Genomic DNA, 13,209 nt, shown 5'->3' on the forward strand with positions numbered 1-13,209 from the left:
AAAACCCACGGCACAGAGATGGCCACACAGGGGTAGGTGGGCTCAGAACTGAGGCCAGAACCCACCCTCCAGAGTCCTTGGATGGTTTGTCAAACAAGCCACTTTCTTTTCTTGTTCTGGGAACCGAACTCAGGGTCCTGTAGCTGATCAGCAAGGTCTCTACTGCTGAGTCATATCCCCAGCCTTTCTTGAATGGTTTGTGTCTAGGTGAAAAAATACCCTGGAGCCTGGACTATCAGAGCCAGTGGTTCTTCTTTCTTGTATTTCTAAATCTTGTTTAGTTCTGGCTGAGTTTATATGATGACTTCTAGATGCGGCTGCCAAGTGTGGTGTACTAAATATAGGGGACCCTAGAGATGGCAGAATTCCTGCCATCCCAGCTCCTTCAAAACCATTAGGGGAGACACTAGCATGTGGGCAATTAATTATATTACCTTGGGGGAAATAGGAGGAATTTCAGATCCCACAGAAAACCCCATTAAATCAGTCTTGGTACATCAGAGAGCACAGGCAAGCAGCTAGTAGATACTGTTCAGGCCTCCAGATGTTTTCAGTAGGCATTCAAACAACCTAGAAAGTTCCTTAAAAACAGTTGTTGTAGTCCCTTCAAGGCATCCCTCGCTTCAGATCAGAGGTCTGGTGTGGATTTCAGGCTCTGGAATTTTTGAGTTCTCCAGGTTCTTGCCATTTCAGCTGATTAGAATCACTAGCCCCAAGTGATTTCTGGGACTTGTTCTGTGATGTGGAGGAGTGGGTCCTTGCTAAGCTCCTGAGGGACCTTCCCCAGAAGCAGCTTGAATGTCTGGATGGGGCCCAGAGTGAATGCGTCTACTCAGGAATGACAGGGCCAGAGATAACATCTTCCTCAGGCCAATCACATCAGAAACGTGGAGCCATCTCTGGGGGTGCTTTCTCTCAGAGCGAGGTCACAGCTGCCCCTGTCTCCATGTCCTGCCCCCATCTCTATGTCCCTGGAGCTCAAGTAACTAATTTGACTCTTCTAACTTTCTATCTATCTGGTGCAGGCCTATCCTTAAACCTTCCCGACTTCAGCCTTAATATTTCCTGAGAATCAGTGGGGTGGAGATCCATACCTCCAATGTATTTACCATCCTGAAAAACAACTGTATCATTAAAATGATACTTATCATACAAAGTTACACGGTCATTTTGGGTCCTTTATTAGCTGGTATGGTTGTCAGTCAAGGGAAGCCATTCTTCCTCTTAACTTTTTTATCAGGGTGGTGGTGTTGTGTGTATGTGTACATGTACATGTGTGCTTACTCATGCATGCATGTGGAAGTCAGAGATTGACTTTGGGTATCTTTCTCATCGCCCTTCACCTTATTATTTGAGATAGGGTCACTCAGTGAACCTAGAGCTTGCTCTTTCAGTTCTACCGGCTAGCCAACAAGGCCCTGGGGTCCCTCTGTCTCTATCTCTCTTACCTAGCACTTGGGGTTTATAGGAATGTGCTCTCTGTGCTGGGAATTGAACTCAGGTTCTCATGCTAGGGTAGCAAGTATTCTACCCACTGAGCCGCCTTCCCATCTCACAACTGTGTGTCTGTGTATGTGTGTATTAATATGTGATATGTGCATGCACAGTGGTTGGCATAGAAACGAAGCTGGTGGGATTAGAAGCCACTGCTTTTGGGAGACAGTGTGTGCTTGGCCACCCTATGGACTTCTGCCCATTTCCTTGTGTGAGGCCTGGTGTATGGACCAGGAAGTCAAGGAGCATACGCTATGCAAGTGGGTGTCTAGGGCAGGGCACGCCTCCATGAGTTGCCCGTGTCTTCTGGCCTCTGCAAAAGGCCCGGAGCTGGCAGTGGTGGGATGCTGTGAGCAGAGCTGGTTCTTATGACATTGTGTCTTTGAAACACTTCTTAGTCTAGACTCAGGTAGCTGTTCCTCTCTGAAAGGAGCTTGTTTAACTTGGCTCCGGACAGAAGGACAGTTACTGCAGGGCCACTGCCTTGCAAGCCTGGTGGTTTACAAGTCTCTGCAGGCCAGATAATACCTTTTTACGAAAGGTGTCTGCTCTGCCTGGCGAGGGGCCTGCTGAACGTTATGATGGGATAGATGGAGCTGAGGTCTGGGATGACATGCTAGTTATACCTTGGCTGCTCTGTGACCAACCGGGTGACATTAACAAGTTACTTCGCTTCTCTGGGCTCTCCTTGTCTCTCTCTGTGAGTGACAGGTTAGGCGGGGTAGTCTATGATGCCCTTTCTGGTCTATAGCCTTTTCCCTTTACATTGTCTTTCCACAGGCCTGGCTCCGGGCCAGCTGTACACGTACCCTGCCCGCTGCTGGCGCAAGAAGCGACGATTGCACCCGCCAGAAGACCCAAAGCTGCGACTCCTGGAAATAAAGCCTGGTGAGTGCCCTATGGAGCTCAGTTGGGCCAGTGGCAGAGGTGAGGAGGCCTGAGCTCCCCAAGGCAAGACCCGTTGCTCTTGTGTCCACATGGCGAGTTTCTTGGCCCGGGGTTGTAGCTCAGTAGTAGACAGTTTGCTTGGTATGGGCAAGGCCTGGAGTTCAATCCCTATACTGCAAGAAAAAGCAAAACAAAACAATAATAAAGAAATAATGATAAAATAAAAACAAAATAATAATAAACCCAACAGAATGTGTTTCCGGCAGAAGCCTGGTACCCATGTGGCACACAGATATGCGTGTGTTCCTTCTGTGTCGGTGTATGTCCTGTTGGCCTCAAGTTTCTGTGGACATTGGAGTGTTGTGCCATCTCTTTTTGTCCCTCTTGTCACCCTTGAAAAGCAAAGCCAGCAGCCATAGGGGCCAGCCCTCAGTGATTTCCCTCCCAAAAACCAAAAATGCTTTGGCTCAGCTCCCTCTCTTCCTTGCAGCCTCCACAAAGATACCTTGACCCAGGTGTGTTTTCCCAAAGAAGAAAGGATGTCCTGGGGAACACCTCCTACATCCCTCTGTGTGACTTTTTGGGATGAAATGCTAGCTTGTTAAAACTGGAACTTGCTTTGGGGGTGCGAGAGTCAGGTTGTCCAGTTCATCCCTGGGGTGCAGGCTTCTTTGCTTTGACCCAGCCGTGACACTTCAGACACATGGCTGTCTTCACATCTGTGTCTGGGTTGCAACATGACGGAATCAAGGCAGATGTCACCTGACCCCCAACCTCCACTCAGCGTGTGGCGTCCTTACTTCTAATGGAACCCCTCCATGCTGGGATGGTGGCTTCTGCTTCGGACTCTGCCCAGTGAATGGGTCAAGGTGACAGGTGAAAACGACAGATGAGTGGCTGGACTTCTAGCCACCTTCCTCAGTGTGATCAGGACCGCGAGGTCAGCACGAGTACTGCCCTCCCAGCATGCATCAGTCTAGGGATGATGGAAGTTCTTGGGCGTTTTGTTCTATGCTTGTATTTTCTTTTTGAATGGCAGTGTGTGTTTGGCACTCTGCCGTGACTCATTTTGATCTAACCACACTTCAAGTACCTAATAGACACATGTAGCCAATGGAGCTGTGTCGGTCAGTGTGGTTCTCGGAGAGTGTGACCCCAAGCAGCAATAGCAGTGGCAGTGGTAGTATCTGGAATCAATGTTTGAGGCCAGCCTGAGGTGTTTCTTTTCTTTTCTTTTTTTCTTTCTTTTTTTTTTGAGTTCTAGGTCAGCCTGGATTATATGGAACCCTGTCTAAATAAAACAAACTAACAATAACAACAAAAAAACCCAAAACCAATAACAAAAATGAAAGAATACACTGGCCACAGTGGCACACACTTTTAATCTCAGCACTCCGGAGGCAGAGGCAGGTGGATCTCTATGAGTCTGAAACTAGCCTGATCTACAGAGCGAGTTCCAGGACAGCCAAGAATACACAATGAGACCCCAACTAAGAAGAAAGAAATGAAAGAAAAGGAAAAGGTTACTTGTCACAGGATGTCATAAAATAAAATCAAATACATCTAGCTCAAAGGAATAAAAGGCATCATTAACCCCAGTGTCTTACTTTATTTCAATCCAGCCAGGTTAAGAAACTCATTCAAAGTCACACAGGAATTTCCTATGGGCCCAGCAGGGAATCCAAATTGCTTGAGTCCCTGTTCAGGGCTTTTCTGCTGCCTCACGTGGCAGAGAGGTCTCTTTAGACATTTACTTTATGATTATAAAATTAATATATCTATTGAATATTCAAACACACAAGTCATAAGTGTTAGAAGCCTATGCCTGGCTAGCCTAAGACAAAATGAAAAACTGATACACAGAACAGTAAATCTGGGTTCCCAAAACTGCTGTGAGGGCTGTATGCCTTACGGTGTGTACAGCATGCCCTTCTCCTCGTAGGGAGTACCAGACTCAGCACCTAGCAGGACAGACCCCCTCCCCAGCTGAGGCAGAGAAGCCCTAGGGAGGCCTTGAAGAGCTGGCTGGGTTTTTGTCTGCTCCACAAATTCTTGTCGTCCAGGGGCCTGAGTCACCTCCTCAGCCGGCTTCTGATTAGCATAGTGCTTGGCAAAGCCCTTTCCAAAGCTTTCCTGTTCAGCAGATACCAGCTCCTACCTCACACCTGGGCTTAGGGAGGGATGGAGGGGAGCAGCGTTTTAAGCTTATTTCATAGGCGAGAGCAGTCAACCTGTGGACAGAACCAAGGCTGTTTACTGTGTGGATGATGTGTCTAAGAAGCCATGGACGGCTGCTCGGGGGACTGAGGCAAAAAGTGATTTTTGAGGGTTTGATCAGTCTATCTGCAGAGATTCGCATTGGCCATCCTGGCTTCTGCTTCCTGTCCATGGTTGGGTGGGAGCCGCAGTGTTTATAGGTGCTGGAGACCTGCCTCCATCCTTGGCCTGCCTTGGCTAAGGGAGAAGGCAGGGTTGGCGGGTTTTGGTAGCAGTTCCCTCCAGCGCACAGTGACTGTATCTGTGACTCTTGGAAAGACTTAGAGGGTCTCTGCTCCAGGCATGAGGTGGAGATGCCGGTCCAGGGAGAAAGACCCAGACCAAAGATGCTCAGTAATTAAGAGCAGGGCCTGCTCTGGAGAGAGGAGCCATGGCTCTGTGAGTGTTGGCCTTTAGGGGTGTCCTTATCCCCCATGGGTACAGCTGTTCTGTCTTGTGAGGCCTGTTCTAGCCAGGGCTCAGGTGTTGAGAGACAATAAACAGCCCAGGTCAGGAATCAGAAACTTTAAAACCATACATACGTGCTTCTCAGAGATGTTTGTTTCTGCTCTGGGAAATCTTAACAGCACCTTCAGCATTTAAAAAGTACTGGCTCAGAGCTGGAAGATGACTCGAGCACCTCTAACCTCGGTGCTAGGGAGGCAGAGGCAGGAGGCTTCGTGGGCCTTCCTGCCCCACGGAAAGTGAGATCCTGTCTCAAAAAGGTGGAGCAAAGTGGAGGTGGCAAGATGGCTTAGCAGGAGAGGGTGTTTGTTATTTTAAGTCTGATGACCTGAGTTTGCTTCCCAGACCCACATAGTAAAGGGAGAGAACATTCTCCCACAGGTGATCCTAGGACATTTTCATGTACATGTGTGCACACCCACACCCACCCAGACACACACCCACACACCCAGGCACACACCCACCCAGACACACACCCACACACCCAGACACACACCCACACACCCAGACACACACCCACCCACCCAGACACACACACACACACACACCCAGACACACACACACACACACCCACCCACCCACCCAGACACACACCCACCCACCCAGACACACACCCACCCACCCAGACACACACACACCCAGACACACACCCACACACCCAGACACACACCCACACACCCAGACACACACACACACACCCAGACACACACCCACACACCCACCCAGACACACACACACCCACCCAGACACACACACACCCACCCAGACACACACCCACCCACCAAGACACACAAAGCCACATAAGAGAACAGAGAAAAAATATGATGGAGAGTGACTGAGGAAGAATCCAACATTGATCTCTGGCCTCCACACCCATGTGCACACATATGCAATGTGCATTGACATACCTGTGCAAATATATACACAACTGTGCATACATACACACATGAATGTGAACATATGCACAGGCACCCATTGGACTAGACATTCTGTTGCTAGGGATCTCTCATGCGTAGTCTTAGTTACTAGTCTATTGCTGTGAAGAGACGCCATGACACAGGAACTCTTACAAAAGAAGGCATTTAATTGAGGACTTGCTCACACTTTTAACAGGTTAGTTCACGGTCATCCTGGTGTGAAACAGGCATGCATGGCATTAGAGCAGCAGCTGAGAGCTTTACATCCTGATCTATAGATAACAGGTGAGGAGAGAGAGAGAGAGAGAGAGAGAGAGAGAGAGAGAGAGAGAGACATACAGACAGACTGATAGCTTTACATCCTGATCTATAGATAACAGGTGAGGAGAGAGGGAGAGAGAGAGAGAGAGAGAGAGAGAGAGACTGGCCTGGCGGCGTGAGTCCAGAGGTACACCTCCAACAAGGACGTACCTACTCAACCTTTCCAAAAAGTTCTATTAACTGGGAACCAAGAATTCAGATAAAAGAGACTATGAGAGCCATTCTTATCCCAACTACCACACATAGTAGGTGACATTTAAATTAAAATACATATTATCTAAACCTCAAACATATTTGCTTAAATATAAATACAGTTATTGTGGCATTGCTCATAATCATAGTTAGCAAAGTTTAAAAAGTATTATAGAACCCTTTGATGCGGCCTCGCTAGTTACATATTGCATTCATAAAATGGAATATTATTTTGCCTCTTAAAAGTGTGTCTCAAAGGCCAGTGAGGTGGCTGAACTGGTGCTCGCTGCACAATCCAGGTGCCCTGAGTTTGATGCTCAGAACCCGTGTAAAGGCGGAAGGAGAGAACCAGCCCCACAAAGCTGTCCTCTGACTTCCACATGTGTGCCATGGCATGTGTGTCCCCCATCATACACACGTATGCACACAAATTCTTCAAAAAATGACTCAAGAAAATCAAAGATGTCGAAGATATATGGATAACCGGGAGAAACAAATTGTATGACATCATATAATAGTCTTTGGACAAAGCTTGCTAAAAATCAATGATTTATTAATCTTGACCCGAATCTCTTTAAATATACAGATATTAGAGGAGGGACTTTCTGTTGGAAGGCAGCCAACCCAGCTTCTCACATTCCTGGGGTGGGCACTCCTGGACATGCCCTAGGAATCTGGCAGTGTTCAAGAATCATGGGCTCCCTGTTCCTGCCGTCCTGAAGTGCTTGTTTGCTTGTGGGATGAGGACCCTGGGCTGTGTGGACTGAGGGTTGCTGCCTCGAACTTGTGTGCCCCATGTCATAAGGATCCACCACGTCAGATCTGACATGGAAGAGGAGGAAGGCAGGCTACAGTGAGCATCATGCCAACCTCCTGTTTGTCTTCCTGTCCTCTCTGAGGTCCCTGCAGAGCCTCACGGGCTAGGTGCGAGACGGCTGTCCCTGTGTCTTGACCAAGCTTGGTGGGTTGTCAGAAAGCCGGGTCTGTACACAGGGAGGGAGGCTGCGTTTGGCTGTCTAGGGAAGGTTCTGGCTTGGCTCCCCCACACTCCCTGAAGGACACAGCTCATCTCCAGTGAGGAGGGTCTCTGAATGGGGACAAAGGGAGCCCCACTGGCTGCCATTAAGTCATTCGTTCCTGGCCAGAGTTATAACCGGATGGAGGGGCTCCTCAGTCTGGCAACTGTGAATATGTCATGCCTCCTACGTTTATTTCTTGTTGGGAAGACAAATGTGTGGTGTGGGGTGGGAAGGGGCTGCAAGCTGGGAAGAGCTCTTTGGAGTCTCAGGGCATCCATATTGTCCTGGACCTCTGGGCTTCTCTCATTCCCCGCTCCAATCTATCTTGAGTAAAAGGCCCACAGGCTCCCCCGCGCCTGGTGTCTGAAGGACAGCACACACAGCACGATTTCTCTCAGCTGCCTTACAACCGAGTGCAGTATTCACTGTAGCTTGCACGTAGTCACAGAGGCAGCCCAAGGCATTTTGCCATGTAGAGATGTCACAACAGGAAATTTGGGGCTACTGAGAAGCCTCCTGAAGTCACACCCCCAAGAACTGAGCTCTGTCCTTGAGAAGGAGAAGGGCAGATAGTGGGAAAACAAGCCCATTCATAAAGGAGCCTTTAACTTTTGTGTGTGTGTGTATATGAAGGAAAGAAAAGGGTTGATAACAAACTTTTCCTTAATATCCCTCTGGATTAAATGCTCAGCTAGTTTAGCATCTTTCAGTTCTAGACCTGTGGTCCCTATGGTCTCTGGAAGATATTATCTTCCTTTTAGAGGCTGGGAAACTGTGGTGCAGATTAGGAAGTTAATTTCTCAAGAGTCTATAGTGAAGCTGAGAAGAGGCACTGAAGGGAGCAGGTCAGGACTGGCGTCACACTCTCCAGGACCAGACACATGCATTCATCTGGCGCTCCCAGACTCAGGGGTCTGATTCTCTCCTGCTCCTTGACAGCCTGAGCCCCTGTCGGTGCCTCTGGCCTGCAATGCCGGTGTACCAGCAGGCTCTTTGCCTCCCTTGCTGAATTCCGAGGGTAACAGGAGGGAAGGCGGCCAGGAAAGGGCTCTGGTTCTTTCTCCTTGCTTTCTTGTTTTGGGCAGCTTTTCAATGACTGGGGATGAATGAGCAGGATATACTTACTTCCCTCCTTGGGCTGCAGGGGGAAACTGACAGGAGGGCGGGAACCCTGAAGAAGGCTAGCTCAGATGCCCCCAAACAGAGAAAGCCATAAGCCAGCCAACAAGCCGGTTACAAAGACCCTTAGAGGGGTGTCCTCAATGGAAAGGTCCAGGAGGAGGCCCGAGCCTGCCTAGGGTGCTGGCCCCTCTGCGCGGAACTGCCAGAACTCTACAGATGGGAGCAGGCCGTGGCCAACTTCCCCAGCGTTTGCAAATCCTGCATCTTAATTAGTTCCCTACTGTCTCTGTACATGGCCCACATTTTAATAGTCTCTGGGCTTCTTCCACCATTTGCTCTCTGATGCTTGATGTGATTTCTCTTCTCCCCAAGACAGTTCCCCCGGCTCCTCCGACACCCTCCCGTCTAGGAACAGCTTAAGGCACGCTGATGTGCCAAGCATGTAGGTTGAGATTGATGGGGCTGTCGGCGGGCTCCAGTGCCCCCCAGCCCTCCCCCTCTGCCAGGCACTCCTTAGATGGATGAGCAGGAGGGTGTATGGGAGGGGGTGGGCACAAGGGAGGGCAGTGAAGAAGAGACAAGGAAAGCCCGGAGCTAGGTGTGAGCCAGTAGTGGCCAGTGTGACCTTCTGCTGGGTCTGCCACAGATGCTGCTGTGTCCTTCCAAGGGAGAAGGACATGGGCGCCCACCCCCATCTGTCAGTGTTTATCAGCCTCTGTGTGGGGGTGTCTGGGCATGGAGTGGCCAGGAGAATGGATGCCTTCAAGTGCATCAGGGGAAATGACCTGTCGTTTATCTCTTCCCTGCTATGTCAGAGCCTGCAGCCATCCCAGATGCCTGCATTGGCTGCCTCTTCTGCTCCCGGTGGCACTTACTCCCAGGAGTGAGAGAGCTGGGGAGAAGTGGGCAGCCCGCCAGCCCACTTCATGTTGCAACTGTCTGTGTCCCTGGGACCTGCTCCTGGGCTCCCCTGAGACACCAGGGGCAGAACTGAGGTTGGCAGAATCTAGGCAGCCTCGGCACTACTTGTGTTCCTGAGAAGGCATGCAGGCCTACAGCTGGCGGTGGGCAGGGTAGCCACATGGCTGCTGTAGCTTCCAAAGCTTCATTTTATAGATGGGCTAGAGGGCCATGTTTAGAGATGGGGGCATAGGCCTGAGAATCACATAAGTCTGCCATTACCCCCACCCACCACCTACCTTCTCACGGACAGGTACAGGGCCGGGACCCATCCTCTTCTTCATCTGCATAGCTAGCAGCCAGGCCCCGGCCTGGTGCATGGTAGAAGGATGCTAAAGATTTGTTTAATGATGCCGGGAGAGGATACTGAGCTCTTGTAGGTCCTTTCACAGAGAGAGAAGCTGAGGGGGGAGGAGAAGCCTTGGCCCAGAGCTGAACTTCCTGTCCGGCTCCATCATTGTCCTGGGCCTCTATTTCGTTACAGATTGTAGACCCCTTTCCAGTGCCCTTTCCTGTCCTCATAATCTATTGGAGAAAAACCACTGACTAGATACCCCAAGGCCTGGGTTCAAGTTCAGTCTCCCCCAACCAGTGGCTTTAGGAGCTTGGGCAAGTTCCCTGGATGATCAGATCTGATTTTTCATGCGTGAAACGTGGATAACGGTAGCTTCTTAGGAGCAGTCGACGGGTCACGTGGTAGGGAGGCAGCATGAGGAGACACGGAGATGTAGCCTCTCCAGACGCCGTGGAGAGAGCCCAGAGCCCTCCAGTAACCCTGCAATACTCCTCAGTGTCAGGGATGAGACTGCTGCAGACAGATTGCTGCACAGCAGGGAAGTCGTGCTCTGTCTGGTCTGGATCAGGAACGCATTATCCTTCTGAGTTTCTCCCCAAAGCCTCGTTCTAGCATCTTCTACTTTGAGCAGGGCTCTAGGAACCTGGCTGCGGGACCCATTGTCTACTTTTACTATCGTCATCTTCCCTCGGGTCTGCTAGGGCGGAGAGCTGCAGTGCCATCTGTTAGGGCAAGCCCGTTTGCCCGGGTCTGTCTTCTGCGCTGGGGAGGCTGGTCTACTTTCTTCCTGGAGAACCGTTGCTCTGTAGGCTTGCCCAGATAAAAATCCATACCTTGGTCCCCTTAGCATTGGACATCTTCCGGCCTTGGGACAGGTTTGCTATGTAGGGAAGCCCCCTTGCTTGGGCACCAGGGGACTCCTGCCCAGTGTAATCCAGATGGGTCTGACAAGGAGAATCGAAGGTCCCTGAGGACAGAGCTTTGTCCCCGTTCTGCCAGCTCCCTTCCAGCACAGGCTTATCCTGGGGCTCCGTGTGTAGTACAGAACCTCCTAACTGGTCTCTCCCCATTTCTGTACCCGCCGCTTTCCAGGGCGACTCTGTTACTACATAGGCACCATCGTGCCACTCTGTTCAAAGCCCTCCGGAATTACCATCCCACCTAGGGTGGAAGCTAGTATGCTTACTGCCACCAACGCAGCCCTTCAAAGTCCCTGTAAGTCTATGAGCCGACGTCCTGTGAGTCCTGACTCACTGTGTGTGTTCCAGGCAATGGCAGCTTCAGGGCACACGCACAAATGGCTCTCTGCCTGGGATGTCTTTGCGTGGACATCAGAACAGGCTCCTTCTCACTCCTCTTTCAGGTCCACGATTTCCTGGCCCTGTTTAAAAGTATCTCCGCCTTCCTCTCACCCCCGCCTGCCACTTTCCCTGCCCTGCTCTGTCTTTTCTCCAAAGCACCAATTACCAAATGTCAGACTGTAGACGTTACTCAGTTCCTATAGTCTTCCCCACCCGCATTGTCTCTTATGAAGTAGAATGTAATTTCCACGAAGGCGGGGATTTTTGCCTCATCCATAGCCCAAGCTATCCATATGTCCCAAGCGCCTGGGACAGCCTGGTACATAGTAAGTACTCAGACGTACCTGTCAACAAACAAACGAAGCAGGCTACCTTTTACTGTGCTGTTCCTGGGTCTCCTCCAAAGCTGCAGGCTTTACCTGTCCTGGCATTAGGGCATCTCTCTGCTTGGAGCTCTGTTCATGCTCCATGTCTTCTTTCCCTTTAACTGCTCCAGATTCGGCCTGGTTGCTTCCCTCCTCCCCGGGCCACCTCCATTCTGGGGAAAGCTGGATCTCACCATGTCTGGTGGCCTGAGAGTGTTGGAAGGTAAGGAGTTTGGGCCAAGGAGCACAAGAAGAGGGAGGATGGAGGATTAGGCCTCCATTCTGGGGAAAGCTGGATCTCACCATGTCTGGTGGCCTGAGGGTGTTGGAAGGTAAGGAGTTTGGGCCAAGGAGCACAAGAAGAGGGAGGATGGAGGATTAGGAAAGCAGAGAGCCCAACTCTAGACCAGTTCCAGGCTTCCAACCTTTTGTAGCTGCGATCTCATTTGGTCCTTAGCAACACTGCGAGGAGGACTTTGTCTTCTCAGTTTTGCAGATGAGGCATTCGAAGCCAACTGTGGTTTAGGGTAGCAGAACTGAGATTTCATCCCCCAAATGACTAGTTGTTTCAACCTTTTTGAACGGCTCTTTACTTATTTGCAGGCAAGATCTCATGTAGTACAAAGCTGGCCTTGAACTTGCTGCATAGGGAAGAATGGTCTTGAACTCTAGATTTTTATAAGTATGTGTAACCACATCCATTTTATATAATATTGGGGGAAGAGCCCAGGGCTTCATGCATGCTAGGCAAGCACTCTACCAACTGAGCTCTAACTCCAGTCCTGAACTATTTAGTTTGAACTTTTCCAAGCTTTATAAAGGTATTCTTGAAGTGGTGTGTGTGTGTGTGTGTGTGTGTGTGTGTGTACTCAAATACAGATACAGATACATATAGATATATCTGCGTATATGTGTGTATGTACCACATATATATGTGTGTGTGATACTATGGGATTATGTCTCTGTGTGCGTGTGTGTGCATGCATGAATAAGTGTGTGTGTGTGTGTGTTTGTGTGTGTATGAACCTGGAGATTGAACCTAGGACCTTGTGTATGGTAGGCAAGTGCTCTAACAGTGAGCCACATTCCCACCCAGTCTGGTGTTTGATATACGTAGACACTGTAAGATGATTATATGAGACTAATGAACATGTCTATCACCTCATATAGTTGACTTTTTTTGTGGTGAGAGCACTCAGATCTCCTTCATCAATTTTAAGTACAATACGTTATTAATAGCCCGTCAGCATGCCTCCGTCCCATTGCATCCATCTCCAGAGTGCATTCATCCGACCTACCCGACACCTTGTAACCTTCTCCAGTGGGTGCCACACACCTTGGGAATGTCTCCTCCACTCAGCTTATTCCCACCATAATGTGTCTCTTTGCCCTTCCTGTGACGTGGTACTTACTCCTGTGGGTTGGTCTCGTAGTGACTTCCTTTGATATCATGAATGTTTCTTTGTGCCTCAGGTCTGGGGAATTGCTTCTCTGTAGGACTAATCTCAAATTCTAGAACTTACTTACCTAAAGGTGTCTACTTAGAGGAGTGTGGGCAGGTTTAGCAGAGGCCACGGGTGGGCGGGGGAGGGGAGGAACAGGATGGTTCTCCTG

General features: G+C 49.9%; 1 protein-coding gene across 3 annotated transcripts in view; it reads left to right on the forward strand.

The window, feature by feature from the left end:
* The window catches only part of Dpf3 (double PHD fingers 3), a 275,295-nt gene that overhangs the window by 138,075 nt on the left and 124,011 nt on the right, over positions 1–13,209 (forward strand). For all 3 annotated transcript variants that reach the window (XM_075947683.1, XM_075947682.1, XM_075947684.1), the window contains exon 3: positions 2,275–2,382. In XM_075947683.1, coding sequence (XP_075803798.1) covers positions 2,275–2,382 — 108 coding nt within the window. The remainder of the gene's footprint in view (positions 1–2,274; positions 2,383–13,209) is intronic.

The sequence above is a fragment of the Microtus pennsylvanicus genome, chromosome 14, assembly GCF_037038515.1.
Source record: "Microtus pennsylvanicus isolate mMicPen1 chromosome 14, mMicPen1.hap1, whole genome shotgun sequence".
NCBI lineage: Eukaryota > Metazoa > Chordata > Mammalia > Rodentia > Cricetidae > Microtus > Microtus pennsylvanicus.